Raw genomic sequence first — 25,774 nt, forward strand, 5'->3', positions numbered from 1 at the left:
ATTTTAAGCTCATGTTTTTTTTTCTTCTGTCCCTCCTCTGTGTCCAGGGTGCTAAGGCAAAGCCCGTGGTGTCCTTCATCGCGGGGCTAACTGCTCCTCCTGGCCGCAGGATGGGCCACGCCGGCGCCATCATCGCTGGCGGAAAGGGCGGCGCCAAAGAAAAGATTGCAGCCCTCCAGTCAGCTGGAGTCGTTGTCAGCATGTCCCCTGCCCAGCTGGGCAGCACTATTTTCAAGGTGAGTCCTTTGTTGCAGCAGGATATGATTGTATACAGAGGCCCAAAGAATAGTAATCAAGTACAGTGCTTGAAGACAAAACATGCACCTCAAAAACATACGTTAGTATTTCTGTTTTATAGGGCTGACATTTTCTGGTCGTTGATATGCTCTTGTCTGACCAAAATCTTAATGGTATTACAATCACTAGTTTTACTTTCATAAGCCTGTGTGTCCGAGCGGCCATCTAAAAACACCAAGCCGGGAGTGCATTTTTTCAACTGAGGCACTGTAGTTGCTATGATACACAACATCTGTTGGAATAAAAATGACAGCACAGAGTAGAGAATTTCTCTGAATGAAGGGAAGGCTGAAGCACACGGGAGAGATTATGGACTATGTGGCCAGCAGTATTAATGTCTCCTCTATTGTTACTGATCAGCTTTTGTACATGCAAGATGTGATGGTTGGTCTTTGTGGTATTTGTTCTGCCCCTCCTCCACTGGGATTTGGCGGCAGGGTAAAACATGACAGCGCAGCGTTTTACCTGAAGTTGAACATTTTTTAACTTGGCAGCCGGACAAAAAATATGAATAAAGAAGATTTAGGGTCCGTCTCAATACTCACACTTCCCCTCAAAACTGGCCCTGGCCCTTGTTTTTGCGCATTCCTGTGAAGGGCTAGGTTAGAGTTACATTTTTGTAACACAGAAAAATAAGCGAGCTATTTAAAGCTGGCATGATGTCATCATATTGTAATAACACAGTAGAAATACTTATCTTTTGGGTTCAGAGCAAAATATCTTGTGATTCTGGTCACTTGTAGCATCATCTTTCATCCCCAAGCAGTTATAAATGTGAGAGGCTTTACACGGAGCAAGAATTAATTTTTTTTCTGGGAGTAGCAAGGGTTGAGATTGAACTTTTAATATGCAGTAAAGAAAGGCAGAAGAGAAGGGCAGAAATTAATAAATGCCTGTTGACAGTGGCTGACTTGGCACCACTGCCTCTTTATTTCAATTTATCTCTAGGGAAGCACTGTTAACAAGATGTATAAAAAGTGAAAGCATGTATTACACCCATTCATCATCTCATACCTTCATTACCACTGCCGGCACAACTGTACGCGGATATAGATTTACACAGGTTTTTTTCCCCCCCAAAGTTTAATTCATAATCATTGTGTGTAATGATGAAAAACGTGCAATGTGGTTGCTCATTTCGCCGCACATTGTGTTCATACATCTCTGTTAATCTCATTGACCGCTCTAATCGAAGTAATAGAGGCAAGTAGGCACAAATGGCTCGTGTGTGGGCAGGAACAATGACGACTCCCCCTGGTCTCGGCCCCTTCTCGGCATCTCTGATGTCACTCTCCTGCATGAGCCCAGGCTGCGGGAGGTGAAAACGTGTGCCTGCAGAAGTGGATAAATGCGTCATCATGTTTAATAAGAGGTTTATGAATAATTAATAGAGCTACAGTGGATGGTTTTTGGGAAATAACACATAATAACCTCCGTGTCCAGACGGATTAGTCGTTTATTTTTTTGTGTTTCAAGTGGCTGTGTGATGTATTTTAAATCAAGGAGACATATTTTGTGTTATGAGGAGTTCTGAGTAAACTCAGACTATTGCCACACAGTAATGAGGCCCTTACTTCTGATAGGTACGTCATCCAATTGAACAAACTGCTGCAGATGCTTTTATTCTCAAAGTTACATAATCACGCTATTCATCATAATAATAATTACAGATACACACTGCCAACCCTGTAGCCAACCCTGTATTAGTGTAAACAGGATGCAGCATGGCGAATGTTTCCATCGCTGGCTCTGTTGAAAATTATAGCATTTTCACCTCCAGCTATTTGACAAAATAATATTTTTACCTCAGACCTTGTGTTTTTTGTCTAATGCAAACCTGGTAGACAGACACATAGATTAAAAATATTTAAATGAAATGGCTGAATTCAGACAGTCAGCACTGAGATTTTGTAGAAATATAACATTTCTGTCCTGGACCGAGGACACAGGGGAAATATAAAAGAAGTGATTTTTAAGAAAGGTATCACAATAAACATGAGGAAATGGAGGAGAACGATTGGTCAACAAACCAGATCTTGTCTCAAATCTAAACTGTTAATATCATCATAGTCTTACAGGCCCAGACACACCAGATCAACATCCAAGAACCAGTGGCGACAAAGCCAGACTGTTGCATTGCCTCATGCTGCCTGTGTCCTGGCCAATAAGTCACACTTGAACACACCCCCCACAGACTAAAGCCATTGGCCAACTAGCATGTCTGTTCTGTGCCTGCGTGAGAGAAAATAGCTCTCACGCTGAATCAGCCAAAAAACCGCCAATAGGGGCCAACCAGCGGGACACATCGCAAAAACTAGGGCGACAGGCACTCACCAATGGTCAGACATTGAGGTGTGTCAGGGCCCTTAAAGGTTTGAGTTCAGTTCAGTTTAATTTATATACTGTATTGTTTCTCTTTCTGAGTATGCTTTTTTGTGATTTAGCTCCCATTTTGATTGGCTGTTGCAGCCTGTGCCTCTCATATGAAGACGTCATTGTTTCGTAGTGTGAATTTGACGTCTAATGATGATCCACAGCCGAAATTTTGTGTTTTTAATGAGCTCAGTGCTGATGTGCGAAATTTCAACTACTACTTTTACACATTTTCTCCTTGTCCACGATTTTTTGTTTGTCTTTTACTAAAGCTTTCCATGTAAACATGTACCATACCATATAAACTAAATGTATTTATGTGGTGCCTTTTAATGTAAAATTGCAATACAAGGTGCTCATCAATCACTGCAATACAATGGATAAAAGACGATTTAAGAAAAGGATAATACAGGAAGTGGAAGGGGGGCAGATTAAAAATTAAGATACATTTTTAAGAGAATTAAAAATTGATTAAGATTAATAGAATGCTAAACTAAAATGATAAGTTTTAAGGTTCTCTTTGAGGGTAATTACAGATACAGATATGCCCTCAGTTCTTTTGGCCAACTATTCCAGAGGCAAGGACCAAAGACACTTCCCCGCAGTACTTTGTCTTGACTCAGGGGACAATTAGAAGGCCAGTGTCAGGTGTGATCAAGAGGTAGCATACGTCAAGAGCGAGGTATTCTGGTGCTAATCCACTGAGTGATTTGAACACCAATAAAAGGATTTTAAAATCTTTTCTACAACTGACTTTATGGAGTTTGGTCATTTTAAGCCCTGCGAGAAAGAGAAAAACACAAATACATACATTGAAGTGAACTGAAGTTAAGTAACCAAAACTGTTCCAACTTCAGCAGAGAAATTTATGTTTATATAGGACACAGAAGATATCTATTGAGAAAATCCGATTTCAGAGCCTTAAACAAAGAACATGACAAAAAGCATGTTGAAACTAAATTAAATTAAAAATGCAGTGATATCCAAAGGAATTCTCAGCGCCACTGGTGCAAGGACAAGATATCTGGAAACTTGTATTTATCTGCGAAGGACTTAATTCATATGCAAGGTAGAATAATTATGACCTTTTACTTGTTTACAAAATATCTGGAACTCCTAATCGCAGCAGCGGCAGCAGATAGCATTATCCCGCCCTGCTCAGTATTCACAGCGAGGCGTGCGAGCACATGTGTTCAGATGTGTGCAGACAAACAGGAGCCGAGCGCATTTAATCTCAAGATTTTGTTTGTGTAATAAATTCAAAGAGTTGAAGGCAGCCCACCGAGCGTATTTACGATGCCTGCGCCCCTCATACATCTGGCCCCAGGTGTGTTAAAGCGTTTGTCACTGCTAGCTTGTAAATGTCTGACTTTTCTTTCACATCATGTTTTTTTCCTCCGCTCTCCTCAGTTTCTATCCAGACATATTTTCACCTGTCCCTTTTGAGTGGCAACCTCTACTTTCCTCATTTTACTTCCACCCCTCTTCCTCTTGACTCGACTTGTCAGGCGTCTGACTCTGTCTCAGACAAAAAGTTTTTTTTTCCTTCCTCTCTCTGTCACAAACAACTCTGCTCTTACCTTGGTGCTATGATTCCTGTCTTGTACCCTTGAGTTACTGTCTGCTACCTTGGACCAACAAAGCATCTGTCTGCTTATGTCACAAACATCCTCCTTCTCCTTCTGTCTTGTCACACTTTCCATCCCATTACTCCTTTTTTTTGTCCTCTCACAGCTTTAATTACTGCACCCTGCGCCAATCCCTCTTTTACCCCACCTCTTCCGTAAAGCGAAAATATCTCCCCCTCCTCCCCACCACCACCCAAAATGTCTCCTCATTCGTTTGTCCTTCCCAGAAAGTTGAGGTTAGAGAGGCCAAGCATTCCAGAAACATGACAAAACTTCCTCCTCTAGGTGGCAGTAGACCTTCAGGCATCCACAAGCCGCAGAGGAGCAGGCCAACATGAGCATGAGTGCTTGTGTGTTCTGCAGACCTGATAAATGACATTTGCATTAAGTTACTCTCCCCCTGTGGAATGGAAAATTCTTGGGGAACGACATATTCTATCATCCTACGGTTTGTGTGATATTTCCCAAATTGAATATGTAAATAGCTACATCCTTTTTAATGGCTAACATAATGCGTTCTCATTTGTAGTCACATGGGCGGTCCGTGCGGATAAACACAGCGACTGTAACCTCGCATAAATCAGTTTTTTTTTTTTTTTTTTTTGCAGATGTGCAAGCCCTGATCAATCGCAGGAAGTGAACTGTTTTAATGTTGACAACTGGAACTTACTGACAGTGATTTGCACTCTCCAGGAAAAAAAAACACACACACACAACAGGCTCTCCAGAGCTCCAGCCGCCTCTGTTTCCCCCTGCCTCGACGGCAGATCTGATACACGGGATCAAAACAGAGACTGTGTGAATTTTGCATGAATAAATCATTCACTTCTATCTCACTTCATTTCACATGGTGTCTTCTTTTCTTTTTCTCTTTTGTCCATCTCCATAGGAGTTTGAGAAGAGGAAGATGTTGTAAATTGCGCGAGAAGGCACTCGACCTTTTACCCCCCCCTCCCGCCCTGAAATTGAGATGAACAGCCTGATTCTGGAGGTGGACATGCCTGACAGTATCTGTACACCCTGACTATTTCAACTACAATGCGCACATGCTGTGTTTATAATGTAATTTCTGCCATAAACTTGTACCTTGCACATAATGAAAGAATAAAAACATAGTGTCCTAATTGTATCTTAAAAAATACTCATTGTACACAATGTAAAAGCTATATAGATGTGTCTCTCCACACAACGTAGACAGCCAAGAGGAAGAAGGCCACAATAACCTTGGTTATTCATTTTGTTATACTCCTGCTGTAAGACGTATTCCATCACTCATCTCACTGGCTGTCCACCTGAATAAGAAATATTTCTCATATCATTTTCCTGCTGTGTCGTTTCTGTACTTTCATATGGCACGTTTGAGAAACAGATGTGGTTAAATTATTGAACGAACTCGCCCGTCTCTGGTTTTCTACCTTTTTTGTTTTTTTTTATTGAAGTAGCTTGACATATGTAAGAGAACAGATGGAGATACTAAAGGTATCACATGTTGAGTTAGCATGATGTTTACAAGCTTTGCAGTTACATATGGTATGTACAGAATCAATAACAGGTTTGGAGGGAAGATGAAGGCGCTTTAATGTCAGAAGAAAACCTGTACTTGTATTTAGTTTGAGTCATGCTGTTAAGACTATCAAGGGAGAGCAGAAAAGACAGACTAATCAGTTAGTCCACCAGATGCTTAATTTGTGAAATTAATTTTGCAGATTGCAATGAAAGGAAAACCTCAAATTCATGTCATCCTGTCAGCTCTGATCCACAAGGGCTGCGGAGTCAACTTCAACTTTATTGTCCTTAAGGGAAAATTTGTCAGGCAGAAAAACTGGTTGCATAAACCAGTCATACTCAACTTAAGGCCTGTGGGCCAAATCTGGCCCCAGGTGGGGTGCTGCCCCCCCCCCAAAACATTTTCTAAATTACAAGGAAAATAAATTGATTCACACTGGGATTGTATTTTTAATAAACATTAAGCTGCCTTGATACCGCTGCATGGCAACCACCATGACAGCCGCCTACCTGCAAGAGCACTCCCGAAAAAAAGGAAGGAGTTTATAAAAGCAGCTGCTCTCACTACAGTCCAGGGCTGTGAAGATGCACAGGCACTTCAATGAACATCGCTGATGAAAGCTTGGCTCCATGTAAATATGGCATATTGTAACAAGACAACAGGAGCTTCTGAAATTACCAAAGATTGCCATGTATTTTGACAGTTTACCAGCCATCTGAAGTTTGGTGGACATGTTATCATAGGCCCGGTTTTTATTCTGGTTGTTTTAAGTTGCTAGCCAACACTATCCGCCCCTCCATCTTGTTGTCTTTCTGCTTCCGTGATGCCCGCCACCTTTTATTTGATCATCCAAACAGAGGCGGAGACCACCAGAAGTTCAACAGCAAAATCTGTGTGCGTTCACATGGGCGGAAAGTGCTTCACATCCTGACTACCTTGATGAAACTGCTTCCCCTCATTGACAGGACTGGAGGCTGCCAGCGGTGCGATATCAACTTAAGGTGCCAAGTGTGCGTCTAAAAGCATAAAAATAGAGCTTATTTATCAAAACAAGTGGCAGGGGAGGAACTGCTGGATCCCCTGAGAGAAATCTGGACTAAGGCTCAAACGTCAAGTGGCCACCACCACCGGGCAGCGCAAGTAGAGTATCTCTGGCATAAACGTTCCTGCAAACCAGGGATATGTTATGTACACTATTTTGTAGCAGATACTTTAAAACTAAGGTTGCAAATTGTAAGCACTTTTCTTAATTGATCATTAATAACACTAACGATCAATTAAATGATTCATGGTCATTTTAAAAAACATAAAAAAAATGCTTATACAGAACATTACCAGATGAATTTTTTCAGCAACATATTGCATATTCTCTGACATTATTGCATAGCCTGTGAAACATATAAAGATGTAAAGGACTGGATATATGAAACGTACTGTATATAACAGATCCCAAGATGGCCGCCTTGTCATAACAGGCATGATTCATTCTAGGTGGGAAAATCCAGTGGTTATGGATTTAAAAAAAAAAAACAAAAAAAAAGGGGGTTGGTGGCTCAAACACTGCTGGGAAATGCAGCCAAGTGTCTTTAACAAAACACCCAGGTTTTGTGCCACAAACGCTGCTGAGAAGCACTGTGATTTGGTTTCTAACAGTAGTATGCAGCTTGGCAGGCATGTCGCAAAGGTGACACTCCATCCACCATCCCCTCTTCCAAATGTTGATATGATATGTATGAAATGTGCAGATGTAACGTATTCATGGTTTTCAGATGCGTATATTGCCAATATTGTCTTCTGGCGACTGGGCTGAGAAAAGCGTAGAACACAATGAGATGTAGGCACACAGACTCTGGAACATAATGAAATGTATGAATGCATCAAGGGACAAGAGGAAACCTAGAATGTGCCATCACTTTACCCATCACCAGCCCACAGTAGTTATCATCAGTTCGGTCATTATGAGTATTTAACACTTGGGTGGCCTGAGCTATGAAGGGATTATTCAGCCTGTTAGAGCTGACCTTTGGAAGACTAGGAGCTCTAAGCTCTTCTCTTAGAGAAGATATGAAACAGGTCAGACAGATTACCAAATTTGATGATAAAAGAAGGTTATGACTGACTCCACCATGGAGCTGTAGAAGAGCATCAGAAAGGTACACACACCTGCAGCTGGTTGCTACAGCAGCAGCACACACAAAATGGAGGACGCTATTGTAGCTTATTAGCTGCTGTCTCTGTAGCTCGCTAACTGTCTCTGCTTACTGAATAAAATAATGCACAAACCATGAGATCAGAATGCCAGGGAGGAGCTAACAGTCCCATACAGAAATATTAGAAGCTGTGACTGAGGTGTTAGCACAGTCCCGGCCTGCTAGCATGTTAGTGGTTAGCTTGTTAGCTTCAGTAGTTCATCACTAAGTGAATGACTTTGAATTTTGTTTTGCTGTTTACTGGTGTGACCAGCCTTTAGCCATTTGTTTCACTAGTCTTTATTTAGGATTAGGTATTTTAAATAATTTCCACATTGAGCATCACAAATACTTGCAAAAAAAGAATAATTAATGTAAGAGTAGTGTCAGAAATGAACACCCAAGTGAGTGGGTTAGGGTTAGCTTACCTTTCTCTGTTGCATAGGTCTACTATAGAGATTACTATGATAGGCGAGTTTAACGTTACAAAGTTGCACTGCACATTCATTTATTTTGTTCAAGGAATAATTTTTGCCTGTGACGTTAGATCAAGAGATGCACACTGATCCGCGCAAATCTTTATAGATGGCAGTTAAACCATCGTGTCTCATCCAAGACGTGAACTTTTCATGAAGAACAGGGTCAATAATTGGTGATATTTATTATGTTTTCTTTTACAAAGCAAAAACAAGTGATTATATTATAAGATAAGATTTATCTTATCAGTCATACACCTGCATGCAGTCTGGGCACATAGGAGTTCAAGGAGTTCATAGGAGTCAAGATAAGTAATAAGTAGTAAAAAGTAAAGTGTACATAACAAGGTATAAAAGTATAATAAATACAAGAATATAAACTCCACCTGCAGGACATTCAGAAAGGTATTTCTGAATGTCACATGACATTTCCAGTTTTATTGCACATTATAATGAACGAATACTGACGTCCCTAGTTTGTGTCAAATATAGTGATTTGCTGCCTTCTTTTTTTGTCCTTTTTTTTGTTGCGGACAAAACAAGTAAATTGACGATGCTGACTTTGTCTTTTTTTTTTAAAGATTATTTTTTGGGATTTTTTGCCTTTATTGTATAGGACAGAGTGAAAGGGGGTGAGAGAGAGCGAGTGGGGGTGTGACATGCAGAGATGGCTGCAAGACACAAGTCGAACCCGCGACCACTGCAGCAAGGTATCGCCTCTGTACTTGAGACGCCGGCACCATCCACTACGCCACTGACACCCCGGAAAACTTTTTTTTCTTTTACTTTTTTAAAGAATTTTGTGACATTTTATAGACCACTTGGTTACTCTAAATATATTGGAATTAGAGTTGTCACAATACCAGAATTTGGATACCACTTTAAACACCATGGCAAAAGAGAAAAAGTTGATTTGCTTCGACTCATATATAAATTTATGTGTGAACTTGTACTGTACATAAACTGGTAAATTGAGCTGCACTTGTATAGTGCCTTCTAGTCTTTAGGCTCTAGGCTTTTTACATGGAGCCACATTCACCCATTCATGTACTGGTGTCTGAGGCTACTGTGGAGGGTGCCACCTGCTACTCAGTTTTTAAACACACTCAAACACCAATGGAACAGCCATCAGGCGCAATTTGGGGTTCAAAGATACTTTGACATGTGGACTGGAGAGGCCGACGACCCGCTCTGCCTCCTGAGCCACAGCAGCCCGCTTGTATATAAGATTTCTTTTTTTTTTCTTTTTTCTTTGTTTTTTTTTTTTTTTTGAGAAAGTGAGTAAATTGATGAAGCTGACTTTGGCTCTGGGAAACTGTGATGGGCCTTTTTCAATATTTTCTGACTTTTTAAAGACCAGGTGGTTAATCTGAAAAAAAATGGCAGTAGATTTGTCACAATACTAGGATTTCAAACTTTGATGCAATACTAGTATAAAATAACGATACTGGACACCACTTTAAACACCTTGGCAAAAAAAGAAAAAGTCCTAAGCATACAGAAAGAATGGAAAAAGTCACCGAACACACTCCCTCAGTCACACAGTTGGTTCATTGTTGGACAAAATGTCCTAACAGCCACAGATTGAGGACCAGTTGATTTTCTTCCCTGTTGCTTTTATCTTTTATATTATACTATTTATATATCAAGCCTCGCCGCTATTACACCTTTCAAGTAAAGTGTAGGTATTGTTCTTAACACTCAGTTTTATTCTAAGTTTCAAATGTACAGACAAAACAAAAGGAAACAAAAGTATAAAATGACCACTGACACCTCAGGTTGTAAACATGCAGCCTGTGTGTTCAGTGCAATCTTTCAGGTTGGCCTTTAATTAAGACAAATCTTCCAAGTTCCGAGAAAGCCATAGGTTAAATTAACACCTCATTACTGTACACAAGGTGAAATTCAACTGAGTGGAGAAAAATGAAAGGGGAAGATAAGGTTACAGTCGGTTCTGCTCCTGCTGAATCTTTTTAAATTAACACGCCAGGAACAAAAGTGTGTAATGAAGCATATAATGCCCTACACTGGACATCTCTACAGCCTATTCTTATCTGTTCCACAGCAGTCAGCCAAGGCAGATTATTCTGTGTACACATTGTTAACAATTACTTTTTAATCTGCATTAGCGAATTAACATAATGACTGACAGTGGAACAGGAAGCTTATTTGTTTAGAGGCTCAGAAGTTCCTTCTTGTGCTGGAGTTGCCAAGTTGTATTCTGCTTTGGCTCGTATAGAAACTCCTATGTAAGATGTAAAGGAGGCTAAAATCTGCCTGCTGGTGGTGTTGCTGGTGCAACTAAATGCAGATTGAAAATTAGATTTTGACTATGCCACCAAACACGTCCTGGAATGGCTTACAGGGAAGCTTCTGTATTTTTCAACCTGGACCATATTTTCCTATGCATTTGTGTCTAAAGCCCCGTTTCCACCGAGCTGTGCAGTACAGTTCAGTTCAGTTCAGTTCAGTTTGGTACACTGTTTTTCCGTTTCCACTGTGAAAAGTTGTGGATGGTACCAATAGAACTGTTCCGTACCGTCCCCATATTTGGTCCCCTTTCTGTTGGGGTACCTAGCACACAGATCTGGTACTAAAAGGTGGACTTCACCTTTTAGTCCAGTTGCCTACGATTTAATTGTTGCCAGAATGGAACTGACCTGGATAAATGAGAATATCCACAGACCAACATAAGTGAGTACACCCCACAGTGAACATGTCCAAATTGTGCCTAAAGTGTCAATATTTTGTGTGCCAACCATTATTATGTAGCACTGCCTTAACCCTTTTGGGCATGGAATTCACCAGAGCGCACAGGTTGCTTCAGGAATCCTCTCCCACTCCTCCATGATGACATCATGGAGCAGATGGATGTGAAGACACCTTGCACTACCCCACCTTCAGCTTGAGGATGGCCCACAGGTGCACAGGTGAGTTTAGGGCTGGATACATACTTGGCCAGTCCATCACCTTCACCTTCAGCTTCCTCAGCAAGGCAGTTGTCATCTACTAGGTGTGTTCTGGGTCATTATCATGTTGGAAAACTTGATAATGAAAACTTGCAGCTCAGTTTCTGAAGAGGGGCGATCATGCTCTGCTTGGAATTCATGTTTCCCTAAATAAACCGAGCTCCCCAGAGCCGGCAGCACTCATGCAGCCCCAAACCACGGGAGCTCGGTTCATTTAGGGAAACATGAATTCCAAGCAGAGCATGATCGCCCCTCTTCAGAAACTGAGCTGCAATGCAGTTTTCCAACATGATAATGACCCAAAACACACCTAGTAGATGTCAACTGCCATGCTGAGGAAGCTGAAGGTGAAGGTGATGGACTGGCCAAGTATGTATCCAGCCCTAAACTCACCTGTGCACCTGTGGGGCATCCTCAAGCTGAAGGTGGAGGAGCGCAAGATGTCTTCACATCCATCTGCTCCATGATGTCATCATGGAGGAGTGGGAGAGGATTCCTGAAGCAACCTGTGAGCTCTGGTGAATTCCATGCCCAAAAGGGTTAAGGCAGTGCTAGATAATAATGGTTGGCACACAAAATATTGACACTTTAGGCACAATTTGGACATGTTCACTGTGGGGTGTACTTTTTGAGTAATTTTTAGAGGAAGGTAAATCTATACTACTATACAAGCTGTACACTGACTACTTTAAGTTATATCAAAGTGTCATTTCTATAGTGGTGTCCCATGACAAGATATAATGAAATAATTCCAAAAATGGGAGGGGTGTACTCACTTATGTGAGATACTGTAAAAACCTTTCCAGAAAGTTGTCAGACACTTAATGAATTTAATTTATTCCAGTACTGAGCAAGAGTGCTGCAGCCAGCAGCCTCAGAACAGGCTGCAATGTAATCTTTGGGTCAATAGTACACTGTCAATGTATACGTCCACTAAAAGTGCTTGTTTTTGCCACTGACAGGCTCTGATTGTTATTTTAAGTGTGACAACATTACTGAAAGGGTCCCTATAGAGAAATAATATATTTGTATTTACCTTTAGCTTTATGCAGACTGTTAACACACAAGATGTCAGAGCAAGACTTCTCCTTAGGTGAGACTTGGTTAGACACAGTAACAAACAGACCAAATCAAATGAAAGTACAAAAAAAGAACATTTTATTCTTTGTCAAACACTAACAATAACAATCTGCGCCTGTCAGTGGCAAAAACAAGCTCTTCTAGTGGATGCACATTGACCGTGTATTATTGTCCTGAAGATTACATCGCAGCCTGGCACTCTCACTCAATACTGGACCAAAAAATTGTTCCCATTAGTCACTCAGACACAAAAACACAGGGAAATAGGGTCCAGGTTGAAAAATACAGAAGTTTCCCTTTAAATGAAAAACTGTTTTTCTTGGTTCTGATGGTAGACACACCAAAATGAAGTTGGCTTCCAGCTGCATCATAAGTGAAGCCAAACACAAAAACTGTTTTCATCTAAACAGGAGCCACAAAATATGAAACATCTTAAGATTAATTTTTGGTCTGAAGTTAACACATTTTAACTGTAAAATTGTCCCATTATTGATCACTTAGGTTTAAAATGACTGGCTTGCTGTGTCCCACAGTGGGTGATAATTCACCTAGTTAAATCAAATAATGACTAAATACATTTCCGATGCGTGGTATCAGCCAAAATGTTCTAAACACAGCATTTGATTTATTAAAGCTTAGAAAAATCCTTCAGTATAATGAATGGATAGTATTAGAAATATGCTGTGTCTACATTCAGTTCTTAATAATAGCTTTTTGCAGCTACTAAGTATTTAGCATGCTTACAGTCGAAAAGTATTCCAAATAAAAGTTAGCACGTGTGCACTGTTGGACGATGTTTTCCCACAATGCAAAGCCAAAAGACCAAAATTTGTGGATGGTGGTGAAACATCTTCAGGAACACCTGGAAATAACGTTGTAAAGTTAATTGACAGTGGCAAAAACAGTTAACTAAAAATATTAATGTATAATACATACTGTGTGGGAGTTGCTTTTAAAATATATTCCACTACAGATTAGTGAATGCATGTCCTAAAATGTAATCTGTAATGTATTTCATCAGATTACACAAACCAAGTAGCATAGTCTAAATACTTTGGATTACTTTAGGAGTACTTCAGAACTGTCTTGCTGATCTCATTTGTCAGGGTTCCTGGTTCGATCCCGGGTGCAGGAGCCCTTCCGTGCGGAGTTTGCATGTTCTCCCCGTGTCAGCGTGGGTTTTCTATGGGTACTCCGGCTTCCTCCCACAGTCCAAAGACATGCAGGTTAATCTAAATTGTCCGTAGGTGTGAATGTGAGTGTGAATGGTTGTCTGTCTCTATGTGTCAGCCCTGTGATAGTCTGGTGACCTGTCCAGTGTGTACCCTGCCTCCAATGTCAGGCGCAGGTCAGTCGCAGGTCCCACCGTGACCCTCAAGAGGATAAGCAGTTAGAAAATGGATGGATGGATGTTCATGAGAAATGCGTGTCTCATGTAAGTTTCACACCGTGTCCTAACAGCAAGCTAGCGTCGCTCTCTGTCCACACTGAGGGCCGAATTCACAAAAGGATTGCGTGGCTTTTGCGGCCACTAAACTGGTAAAAATGGAGCAAACAGATACCGTCTAATTCACAAAGCACGTGCAGAGGGTGAAATGCTCCACTAACTGCGCTGCCAAGCAGATTGCGTCTTGGTGCTCCGGTGTTATTTGCACGTATTTAAATGAGGTAATATGCATATATTTGGCGCAAAAATTGTCCCTTTCTATGCAAATGAGCCTCATTGATAAACAACGTCTAATTCACTAACACCAGCGCTAATAGCCACACGCAGTTTGAGTGAAGTAAATAACGTCTTTAGAAAGCTGGTGCAAACTGGGCGCTCCTCTGTGGAAGCCTCTCGCCCAGACTTTCCAGTGATCGTGGCAGCAGTGATCGTCTGTTAAATTAGTCTGTAAATAATATTTTGACATTATTATTATAATCATTATTACTTTAATGGCATCCGAAGATATTGATGCGTTGAACAGGTGACGGTCTGCGGTTGTTCTCAAAACGCACTTCTGTCACGCACTTCAAAAGCAACTTTCAATAATTTATTTTACGAAATGGGGGAAACAAACGTGAACAAAAACGGTTCCATAATTCATTTTAAATTTAAAAGATAACAAAAAAACAGCTACACGTGAGAGGGAATAGTGATAAAGTGGTCAAACTGGGTCAAATCCACAGCTTCAACCCATCCGACACTGTTAGACTGACTCACCAGCAGACATCACTACATGAGGGTATACAGTATTCAGTACTTTGCCAAACTAAGTCTGTCATTGTTCTGCCACGGTGTTCTTGGCGCAAATCCAGCATTCATACTTTGCCATGTGGCTAATTGCAATCAGGGGCAAATCAGGGGTAAACTGCACTCAGCTGCCAAACTTTGTGGGCATGTTTGCTGGTATATCATTAGCGCAATATCCTTTGTGAATAGGACATTAAGACGGAGCAAACTGTGGGTGCAAATGAAGTGCAATTCAAGGTGCTATCAGCGGCCGCAGTTCATTCTTTGTGAATTCGGCCCTGAATCTGTTAAATGTACACTTCTGTTACCTCATGTTAAAAAACCACGCAGGCTACCTATCAACTGTGCGCTGGATTGGAGACTTAACCACTTAAAAGATGGGCGGGCGTTTGCTCTCTCTCTGTGTTTGCACCTTTTACACATAAAACACATGTTTTAAGTTGTGATATTTATTGTAAATTACATACAATGAAGCCATTAGCAAGGAGGCTGTTAATAGCAATGGTCATCTACCAGAAACTGTCTGCTGGCACTCCTTGGTCCCCGAGTTTGTCTAGTGCCACAGAGGACTCTGAACTGTTCCATGATCAGCCCTCTTAGCCACTTGGCCTGGAAGCAGAGGCCCTGATGAAAATGCTACATAAGCATTTAGCTAGCTATGAAGTGTTAGGGTAGAAAAGAGGTGATAAAGGATAGGTTAAAGATAGGGTGATCGTTTCATCTCATCTGATAAGGGGAATCACGTCTTAATGTATAATGAATCATGAAGTGAATCACTGGTATGTTTGCCTCATATTTATTTACTACAACATTGCTTGTAGCAGGGTTCAAATAACTGTCATGTCGGTGGGTCTGTCTTGTGCTGGTTGTGGTCGTGGTTTGAAGGGGCTTGTTGGCTCCAAATGGAATGTGGCTGCAGCTATACATGTCTCTGTTGGAAAGCCACGTCACGAGCACAGCTACATAGTTTTAGCGTTGTAAAATTTACTACAATCACAACAACCCAATGATTACAAAACAAAAGCATGCAAATAAAACCAGTAAAACCAAGCACAATAACAATACTATAAAACTAGCACTTCCGCCTCGTGACACATGCAGATAGGTGATCACTTGCAAATAACAGTGCGAAAAGTCTGTTTTAAATGATTTGGGAAACAAATCTAATTTTCCTGCAGTCTGAACGTAGCTTTAGTACAAAGAACCTAGCACCAAACACAGCACTTGAGTGTCCACCTGAGAAATAATACAGTTTGTTCTTTTCATGAATGCCTTTTCAGATTTGTATAAAACTAAATTCATCTGCATTTGAGTGCTCTCAGTTTGAGGATCTCTGTTTGTTCACCTTGAATTGTCAATAAGAGTTGCATTTTTGCAACAACATTCATATTACCATTTCCAACGTTGGATTCCACTAACAAAGCCGCACTGATGACAGCTGCATTCGGTTCTGATGTCGCCCCTTTCAGCCAAACGAACCGGAGACCTTGAGCTGACAATTTATTCTCTCAGACCAAAGAGCTAACTTTAATCATAAACCCACGAATGGCCGACTGAGACCCACCCACAGACCTACAGCAAAGGCCTCATTACTAAAAGAGTGCCGACCTCAGCCGAGTCAATCGTCTGAGTTGTAGAAAAAAGAATATTCCGCCGAGCAGACGACAGTCCTAATGAACTCAGCAGGGTACTCTGCAAGTGCCCCAGCTCACACTGCAACACCTTATGACTAATGTATGTGAAGAGAAGTTGAGCAGTGCCCAAGTGCCCAGCATGTAAATCAGTCATTTAATTAAATGGTTGCTAATGAAACAGACAAGATAAATCTTATGTTAAGAGGGAAGAGCTTTTTTTTTTTTTTAATTTCCACACTGTGTTCAGGGATGAGTAGCAGCTAACATGCTGTGTACGGCAATCATTAACATTGCCATTGAAACGTAACAATAGCTCAGGCTGCCACCTGTCAATTAGGATAATTATGTTGCTGTACCAAAAAGTTGTGCAATCGGGAAGCTGTACAGGTGCAGGTTAGATTTGTTGCCCTTGTTTGTAATTACCTGGTTTGTTGGCAGCAGCGCTCAATGAAGTGCTCATCCATTCAGTATCAGACATTGCTCTTTTTAGCCTGAGAGTGCAGGCGATCATTGTCAGATTGTTCTATTGATACCATTGATCCTACCTGATGCTGCGAAGTCTGGTTGGCACAATCTCCATTAATGCGTTGGAGAGCAGCGGTAAGGATGAGAAATAAAACCAGGGGGCTTGACAGTAGCAATTTGCATGAGGCAGTATTGTTTTAATAGAACCACTGACTTGAGATTGCTTTGGGAATTGAGGGCAAGAATGAGGACAGAGGAGCGGATGTATGGGGATCTTGGAGCCGAGCCCCATTCTTCTTTCAAGTTTTCAAGTCAGCTGTGGATTGGTTTCTCCTTCAGACGGGAAAGGTTTTATTTGCCTGGCTTATGATGATAGAAAGACGCAAGACAATGCCTCATACAGAGAGTGAGCTGCTTCCTTTACATAATTGATGTTTCGGCAAATTCATTCATGTTATTGGCGTCTGTTCAATGACAAACGTGAATAGAGCTGCCTTGTGTGTAGTTTCCTAAAAATAATTCATAAAAATGATATCTCACTTGGGTATAATGTGTTTTTGTGGGTACCACTTTTTAACAAGGCACCCTTGGGTTTACAGTTGTAACCGAAGCTTCATTAATGGCTCATAAATCTGTGGATAATGCTTTAAAAACCTGTTATAAGTCATTAACAATACTTAAAAGAATAGTTTGACATTTTGTGATATTTAGTGAGAAGATCAAGGCCACTGTTACATCTGTCCCTGTATATCCCTAAATATAAGTCCACAGCCAGAAGCTGAATATCTCACTTTAGCGCAAAGACTTGAAATGGAGGAAACAGCAGGCAAAAATCAATCTACCAGCACCTCTGGTATTTACTAATTAACTTGATATATCGTGTTTGTTTGAAAGTGAATAAGTGCATGTTGGAGTATTCCTTTAGAGGAAAACTTTGGTTTATTACAGCTTCGGTTTTATCTTTATGGCTTCATGGCTATCACATAAAAGTAACTTCTGAGATCATGGTACATTGTGTCATTATTAAAAGTGCGTACAATGGGGCAAAAAAAGAAAGAGTGATCCAACAATCAAACACAAGTTTTGCCCAGTTAGCTGTCATTCTGTCTGGAGGTAAAACTTCAGGTAAGTGCACAAGTAATGCTGCTACTGATCATGAATAAGGCAAGTACTAGCCCAGTCGCCGAAAGAGAATGTTGGCACTGCTCATTCCTGCACAACGTTTCATTCGTATCATACCAGTGTTTCTAAAGTGATGAAGTATATGAGCTGACTTTGTCACTGGGAGGAGAAGGGGACAGTGGATGGCATGGCGCCTAGGCAAGATACAGTGAACTGCAGTGGGCAGCAGACCAATCGCTGCATTTCCAGTGGTTTTTTAGCCACTAAACATGAGCATTTTTTACAACGCATTCTCACTCTGACCTCGTCACATATTGACGTCCAGATATGACGTGAAAGGTACCCTCTGTGGAGTTCATCAGACCAGCCATCAGGAATTCTGGACAGAAGCACAACATTTTCTAAATGAGGCCCTTCATCCACACCCACTCTAGCACTACCAGTGGTGCATAGATCTTTTCGTGGGCCCCCTCCCCTGGGCGTTGGCCCGGGGTCATTTGTATGTCTTGATGGCGGGCCTTGACATCACTTTGATGGAAAATTGTGTGTGCATGTGGGACCCATTGCTCATAGTAAGGAGCTGATAAAATAAGTTTTTAGAGCCATTAATGTCGGGAAAAAGGCTGCCGAGCATCCATTTATTACCATCTTATTAACATTTACAGCTGCAGACTTGATTGATAACCATTTTACAACAATTAATGACTTATTAACATTCAGAATTGCACATATCTTCTGCTGATGGCTCCGAGAACATGTGAAACCTGTGATCCTTTATTGATTAGAAAGCTCAGGAGGACGAACACCAGAAACAGGCGCTTTTTTTACAACCTATTTATGCTTCTTTTTATGTCCACTCTTGTCTCGAAGCCTTTTTATGCCTTGTGTTAAATATTTTGTGTTGCCTTATTGAAAGTGCTATGCAAATAAACTTGCTAATGGCTTATAACTCATTTGTAAAGCATTAGTAAAATATTTAAAAGCATTAGGTACAATTGATAAACCCTTTGTAAAGAGTGTCCTATTAGAAAGTGGCATTGTGTTTGTACCTTTGCCAGAGAAAAGGTGTGCACTTCGGGAGAAAAACAAGGAATGAGTTTACATGCGCCTCTGCTGGTGGCCTTATAATGACTGTATTGGTGAGATCTCATGCTGGGTTATCATGTCCGACCAGTCTGTGCTGCGGCTCCTCATCAGGATTCCTCCCAGTGGGAATGACAGCAGTGTGGGTTAATCCCGAGGAGAGATGGGTTTTGATGTGCAGGGGTATATTTTTTGATATGAACATGGGTGGCCTTTAGTTCGCTTGTCAGCCACAAATGGTGTTTGCAAAAATAAGAACAGGGCTGACAAGAATATAAAATCTAAAAAGCAGAACTAGGCCTTGACAGGGCTATTACAATTCCTGTCATGTGTGCCTGGCTATCATTTCATGAACAATCTGCCCCCAACATTACATCCTCCCATCATCTTTATTCATGCCAACATTCATTCATTTTTTACTCCGATTGTGCAGGAACACAAAAGCATGAGTCTGGTTACGCAGGACTGCTCATAGGACTGTTCATTTTGTCGAGATATTCTGCAGGAGCTTACCTGCGTTAAGCTGAGGTTAAAGAGGGATGTATAATGAATATATGTTCCTCTGATCCTTTAATGTTTATTAAAAATTCAGTTTATGCGCCGCTGTGTTTGTCTGCAGCCGGAGGATAGATTTCTCTCTTTATGTGTCATGATTAGCAGCTACAGGTGATGCCTTTGGACCTGAAACGCTGCAGCACATGACATGCATTACAAAGTGCATTGAATTTTCAACTTTAAAGATGCAGAATGCAATCCTGGAGAATGATAGTTGATTGTAGAGTCTCTCAGACGCTTCAGTCCAAACAGCAGCCTCTGGGTCTGAAAAATGAACCCGACGCGGAAGTGCCTAAAACTGCAGTTCTTCTAATGGCCACTTGAGGCTGGCTCCAGAAGCCAGCCAGTCCCCTCGTGTTAAAATGCCCCACTTTACAGTAGAAATGAACATGTTTACAGCCTGATACAGAAAACAGTTTAGGTTTCTTTTTCTTTTTTAACATTATTTTTACATTTTCAATTTAACAAAACATATAAAACACATGCACAAATATGGCTCCAAATCCTCTCCCACACATACAATCCAAAGGAGGACCAAATTAAAAACTAGTAGGTAGTAATCAAAAATAAATTGATGATACAAGTAAACAAATAAATAATAAAATTTAAAATAAAATAAATAAATACAGCATAGAATTTTAAGTTTTATCGGAGGACTCACGGTGTATCAATCTGGTGTCCTTTTTATAACAAATCTGATTGAGGTGTTGGTAAAGTATCAGTACGTCAAGTTGGGCTGCCAAGTCTTCAGAAAGGTGTTGTATTTGTTTCTTAGAGTATACTGTAAGTGATCTTGTCAAGTGGACTGCAGCTGTTCATTTCCGAAAACGACCTGGCTATGGGAACATGGGAATCAGACGCTATACACCTCCTGGTAATGCTCAAAGCTATATCCAAAAACCTCTTTTGGAAGTTCTGCAATGGTTGTAAAGTCTCCCAGTAAGCAAATTTGTGGGTCCAATGGAAAAGCAGATCCTACAAGTTTTGTCATGACTTCACTAAAGTCAAGCCAAAATGTATTGAGCTCTAAAACATCTACAGTTTAGGCTTCTATAGCTATTTTCGACACTGATAACAACTGTACGGGGATGAAATTTTATATAACTCACCTGTTCACATTTTATTAAGGCAATTCGAGGGTGTGGCCACTCTGAGTGACAGATTGTCTGCCGATAGCGTGCTCAGCTTCTCAGTCAGATTCACCCCTTGTTCCTCCACAGCTCCCCCCTATTGTCTGAATATTGTGTCTTCGGCCTCCAAAAAACCAAGAAGGCGGCTGCCAAAATACCAAACTCAAGGCTTTAAAACAGGGTTCCACAAAACAATGGGTGATGTTACGGTAGCTACGTCTATACCAAACCAAAGTGTTGGCATTTGACAGACATACGGTCAAGTCATTGTTATGCAGTTCACAAGTACAACCCAAGTCTTTGCATTCAAGTGCCAAGTGAAGTCTCTAGTCCTAAAGTTTGAGTTTCAAGTCATAAAGTGATCTTTACCAAATACAATGCCATTTTAAGAATAGAGTAAAAATATATGAAATTCACAAAAATCATGAATTTTGAAATTTATACGTATTTGTTGAATCAAGAGCGACTGAACTTACTCCAAAGAAAGTAATGCTGTCGTTGCACCTAACATACAGCACTTTTAACCACAAGAGAGTGAATTTTGTTTGTTTCTGTCCGGTCCTGTTGTATATTGTAAATCTTGTAAATAGATCACCTTAAAATACCTTTTAATTTTGGACTCTGGAAAAGGTATCAGGTATTTTGAAGTCAAAAGGCTCAAGTCCAAATGAAGTCAAGAGTTATTGGTGTTAAAGTCCAAATCGAATACAAGTCCTCTTTAAACTTTGCCAAGTTGAGCCTAAAGTCATCAATTTTGTGTCTGACTCAAGTCCAAGTCATGTGGCTCGAGTCCACACCTCTGGTGTTTGACATCCTGGGAAGGAGTCTCTGCAATCATCTATCCTCCTTCAGAACTGCAAAGAACCTTTGAAGAGATAAACAAAGCAGTACGTGTGGAACCTCTTCAGAAATACCTTTTAACTGTGTCTTTATTTTATCGATCCACTTGCTGACCTTTTGTGGACATTTATAGCTGAGCTCGGCCCTTTCAGCTGCTGTCCTCCTCAGAGCCCCCCCGGGCCTTCATAAACACAGTCCCACTGATGATAAAGATATTGTAACTTCTATTTCATCCAAAAAGGATGACTGAGGAGGATTATTACTGCTAAGAGCTGCCTGAAGCTGGGTATCGTCTCTTGATTGATGTATCGATCGCGGCCGTGGAGTTCCTCCCAGCACAGAGGTAAGTTTACCTGGGTTTTTGATAAGAGGAAGATTGAAGGACGTTGTGCTTTGCCACGTAATGGTTTCCTAACAGCTCAGAGTCTCATCAGAAAGGCAGTGATCTCCTCCTTCCCTCACACAGTCCCTTACAGCAGAGACTGCCGTGGAGTACCTCCTCACTGCTGCCTATCCATCATACCCCGAGTGAACACAACAGATCCAGTAATGTTAGACTTAACACAATTTAAGCTTCTCTCTATGTTGTGCCTTTATTAAATATAGCGCCAGTCTAGTTACGTTAGGGAGTCTCTGTGCGCAGGTTGATAGGTAGACAAAAATCCAAGGAGGAAATGGCTCCTGTATAACAACACACTGGAAAAAAGCTGAGAGAGAATCTCCTGTGATTTAAAGGTCACGGGTTTGAAGCCAACAAAAGGAAGAAAATTGGAGCACTTTCATCGGCCCTAAACTCCACAGGGAGTCTTATAACACCAGAACTTCCTGCTAAAATATACTTGAGTAATAACTGATGCAGCATTCTGCAGTCTGGTGAAATATGGTTTACTTGCGAATGTTGTGTCTGTCCTGGGGTAAAATTATATATACTGTATATGTGGCAGTTTGTTGCTCTAAAAATACAAATAATTAAATAAAGTCGAGTTGTTCCCCCTCTCTCTAGTCTTTCACTGTACATTTTCCCTTTGTTTTGCAATAACCAAAGCTGGATTGCCAACAGAGCAAAGCAGCCAAGTGGCCAGGGGCCCGAGACCCCCAGTAGCCCTCACACCCAGGTTTACTGTGTGACAATTGGTTTGTGGTAATTTAATTAACTGTAACTTTGTTTGGGAGCATGAGAATACTCTCTGCTATAGCACAATAACAGGTGGCCTCAAGACGTGTCCTGCTTCTTCACCTTGTCTTGAAGCTCTGTGTCAAAACCTAGTTTCAAAGGAATAGTTTGGAATGAAAAACGCTTGATTGCTTTCTTTCAGAGAGTTAGATGAAAAGATTGATACCGCTCTCACGTCTGTTTGGTAAGTATGAAGCGAATAAGGCAATTAGCTTATTAGCATAAAGACTGGAAGCCGACTGGTTTAGTATATTCATGCAACACGGTGCATGACTCCAGGTCAGACTGTTTGTGTGAAGCAGGGTAAACAGCTAGCCTGGCCCCAAACAAAGCTCCAAATCTGCCCATTAGCTGCTCTAAAGTTAGCCAGTTAACACATACTGTACTTTATTTGTTTAATCCATACGTGCTGTAATTGTTTCTCTCTGAACAACAGCAAGTAAGTTGTTACAGTGATATTTCCAGACACACTGCACAGGAAATACCAGGCAATTTCTTGTTTGTCAAGATCATAAATTGTTGCTTCTATGTTACTGATTGGAAAAAATATAAATTATTGAGCTTTAAGCCCAGTTCAGACCAAAGATTCACTACAAAACCAGTTGAAAGTGGCAACTTCTTGCAATGTGCCATTCTGCAACGTTCTAAAAACCTTCCGGTTCGCACCCATGCAACTAGATGAGATGGTGTATCATTTCTGTGCAACAACTCCCTGTACTTCCGTTCTGATCTCCAGCTTTTCAGGCTTATTTTGTGGCTGAATATAATTTGTAGCTTCTTAAAATATGAATGAGGATAGTGATAGTGAGATACTGGCTACAACTGCATTTGTAGTAGTGATGACACGGTGAAAAACATAAACAAAATGAGCATCAGATGGACTGTATTCATAATAAGTACGCCACAATAACATAAATAACCAGTGCCAATTAATCAGTCAGTGAGCAGCAGCAGTGACCCACCGTCTGACACCGGCACATGTGAGAATGGAAACAGACGGCTCAGCAGGGACAGAGCACCTGCCACAGCAAGTGAACATACCGCCTGCGGTCATTTTGACTAGACCGGCGCTACAGCCGACTGGCTGTAGAAACAGGTGATGTGCTTTACGTTCTAAAACTAGCAGCTAGCAATTTGACCAGCTGAGTTGCAGCTGACCCGGTTCGAGTTGAGCTCAGATGGCCAGTTCACACCGCTGCAACCTTTCTCTGCAACGTTCTAAGATGGTTTCATCTTGTCGCGAATCATTGGTCTGAACTGGGCTTTAGAGGTGTTGGTAACTGTTTAACTTTGCAGAGAGCCAGGCAAGCTTTTCCCCTCTGATTCCTGTGTGTATGCAAAGCCAGCCAGTCACTGCTATATTTAAATGGCAGGGGGAATTGCGGTGTCAAGATTGAAAGTTAAGGCAGCAAAAGTCTGAGTAGGGCAGACGGGAAGTGTGGTGGATGGGTCCAACAACACCAACTTTCGCCTGGGAGAGTGGCATTTGCGTCCTATAAGATTATGAAGCCAAACCCTGTATTTTTTTCCTAAACCTACTCACATACTTTTGTTATTGAAGGAAAAAAACATCAATTTGTGTTGTACTTACGTAGTGCGTTTATTTTGAAAGAGACTGTATGTAAACGGTAAATATCCTGTGAAAACAGAAGTGTATTTTGAAAGAAGACAATGCATGTAACAAGCAGAACTTGATACGTTGTCCCAGAACGTCAGCAACCAAAGCTCCCAGGGTACCTTGCACGTCGTATCTGGACATGGAGTCAAGTCAATGACCAAACTTCGATATGTGACGATATTGGAGTGAGAATGTGTTGGTTTTTCACAACGAACCTGCGACCGTTCAAAACAGACTTGACATTGACTTTTCATGTCCAGCGCTATGTAGTACACTTTTACAAGGTTGTGTCCATTTCATGTGTTTCTGTGAGACTCTGTTGTGTATAAACCTCCTTGCTACAGCTGCATGAGGCCATGCACCACCTAAACCTCTTTGAATTCCTCCACAGCCACACGCACTTCTTTATATTACTGGGCCAGTGTTAACGCTGGAATCCAACATCAGACAGAGGTGACTGGCTTTTTATTTGAAAAATTCTGATTTCACCAGCTTTTGCCTTTTGATCTCTCTTTTGTTTTTATCTCGCGTATGACAGCTTTGTCTCTATATTCGGACTCAGTTTGTGAGTCCTAACCTTTGACTCACAGCTCACTATGCTGAAAAATGACATACCTTTAAAATACAGCAGCTTTGGATTTCTCTTTTTCTCTTTTTTTACTTTTATTTATCTTGGGGAAAGTCAGCTGAGCATGCTTGCTCTTTTCCAGCTATGCCCTGCTTAACATTCATGGTACAGTTGCACACATTCACGCCTGGGAGCAGCTCTGTGCAGCCGCAGTCTTCAACTGTTGACCGCTGAGCGGCTCCAGTGGAGCAACAGAGTTAAGTGTCTTACTCAAGGGCACCTGGACGAAAGTGGTGACAAGCCCTCGGAGGCCTGACGTGACCCTTGTCTGTGTGCTTTTATCTGCTGTAGTGTCTTGTAAAATAAATATACATAGAAGAGTGAACATGCTTCAAAAAATGAAAAGCAAAATTAATGTTAATATAATCTGAAGTTCTTGTAGAGGGTAGACTCACTTTTCTTGACCCAAGAAAACCTCCACATACTCTCACTCAAGCATGTCTGCTTATTTATCTTTTTTCCCTTTGCTCTACATAACTGCCATGCCTGTACTATCCCCGAGGTTTTGAGCCAAATTTTTCACAACAGCAACCGCAATAATCATCTCTATGGTAACTCATTGAAAATGCTTTGCTGCATTCGAAGCAGAGAGGACAACAAGCAAGAGCAGGAGGGGAGAGTGAGACAAGCTGTGAGCTTTTCTTTTTCATTTTTCAGCTGTTTTCCAGCCATCAGTTATTCATCCGTGTTTTAAGTCCATCACTCACACTCACTTAAGAATCCCCAAATCGCATCAAAAATGGAATTGGGTGAATGCTATTTTTCCTGCA

At 41.1% G+C, this 25,774-nt stretch overlaps 1 protein-coding gene across 1 annotated transcript in view; it reads left to right on the forward strand.

The window, feature by feature from the left end:
* Window positions 1–5,690, forward strand: part of suclg1 (succinate-CoA ligase GDP/ADP-forming subunit alph) — a 32,671-nt gene extending 26,981 nt beyond the window's left edge. The window contains exons 8-9 of the mRNA XM_033625269.2: window positions 48–236; window positions 5,188–5,690. Coding sequence (XP_033481160.1) covers window positions 48–236; window positions 5,188–5,214 — 216 coding nt within the window. The 3' untranslated portion in view covers window positions 5,215–5,690. The remainder of the gene's footprint in view (window positions 1–47; window positions 237–5,187) is intronic.
* The last annotated feature ends 20,084 nt before the right edge of the window (window positions 5,691–25,774 follow it).

This window comes from Epinephelus lanceolatus, chromosome 3, assembly GCF_041903045.1.
Source record: "Epinephelus lanceolatus isolate andai-2023 chromosome 3, ASM4190304v1, whole genome shotgun sequence".
Taxonomy (NCBI): Eukaryota; Metazoa; Chordata; class Actinopteri; order Perciformes; family Serranidae; genus Epinephelus; species Epinephelus lanceolatus.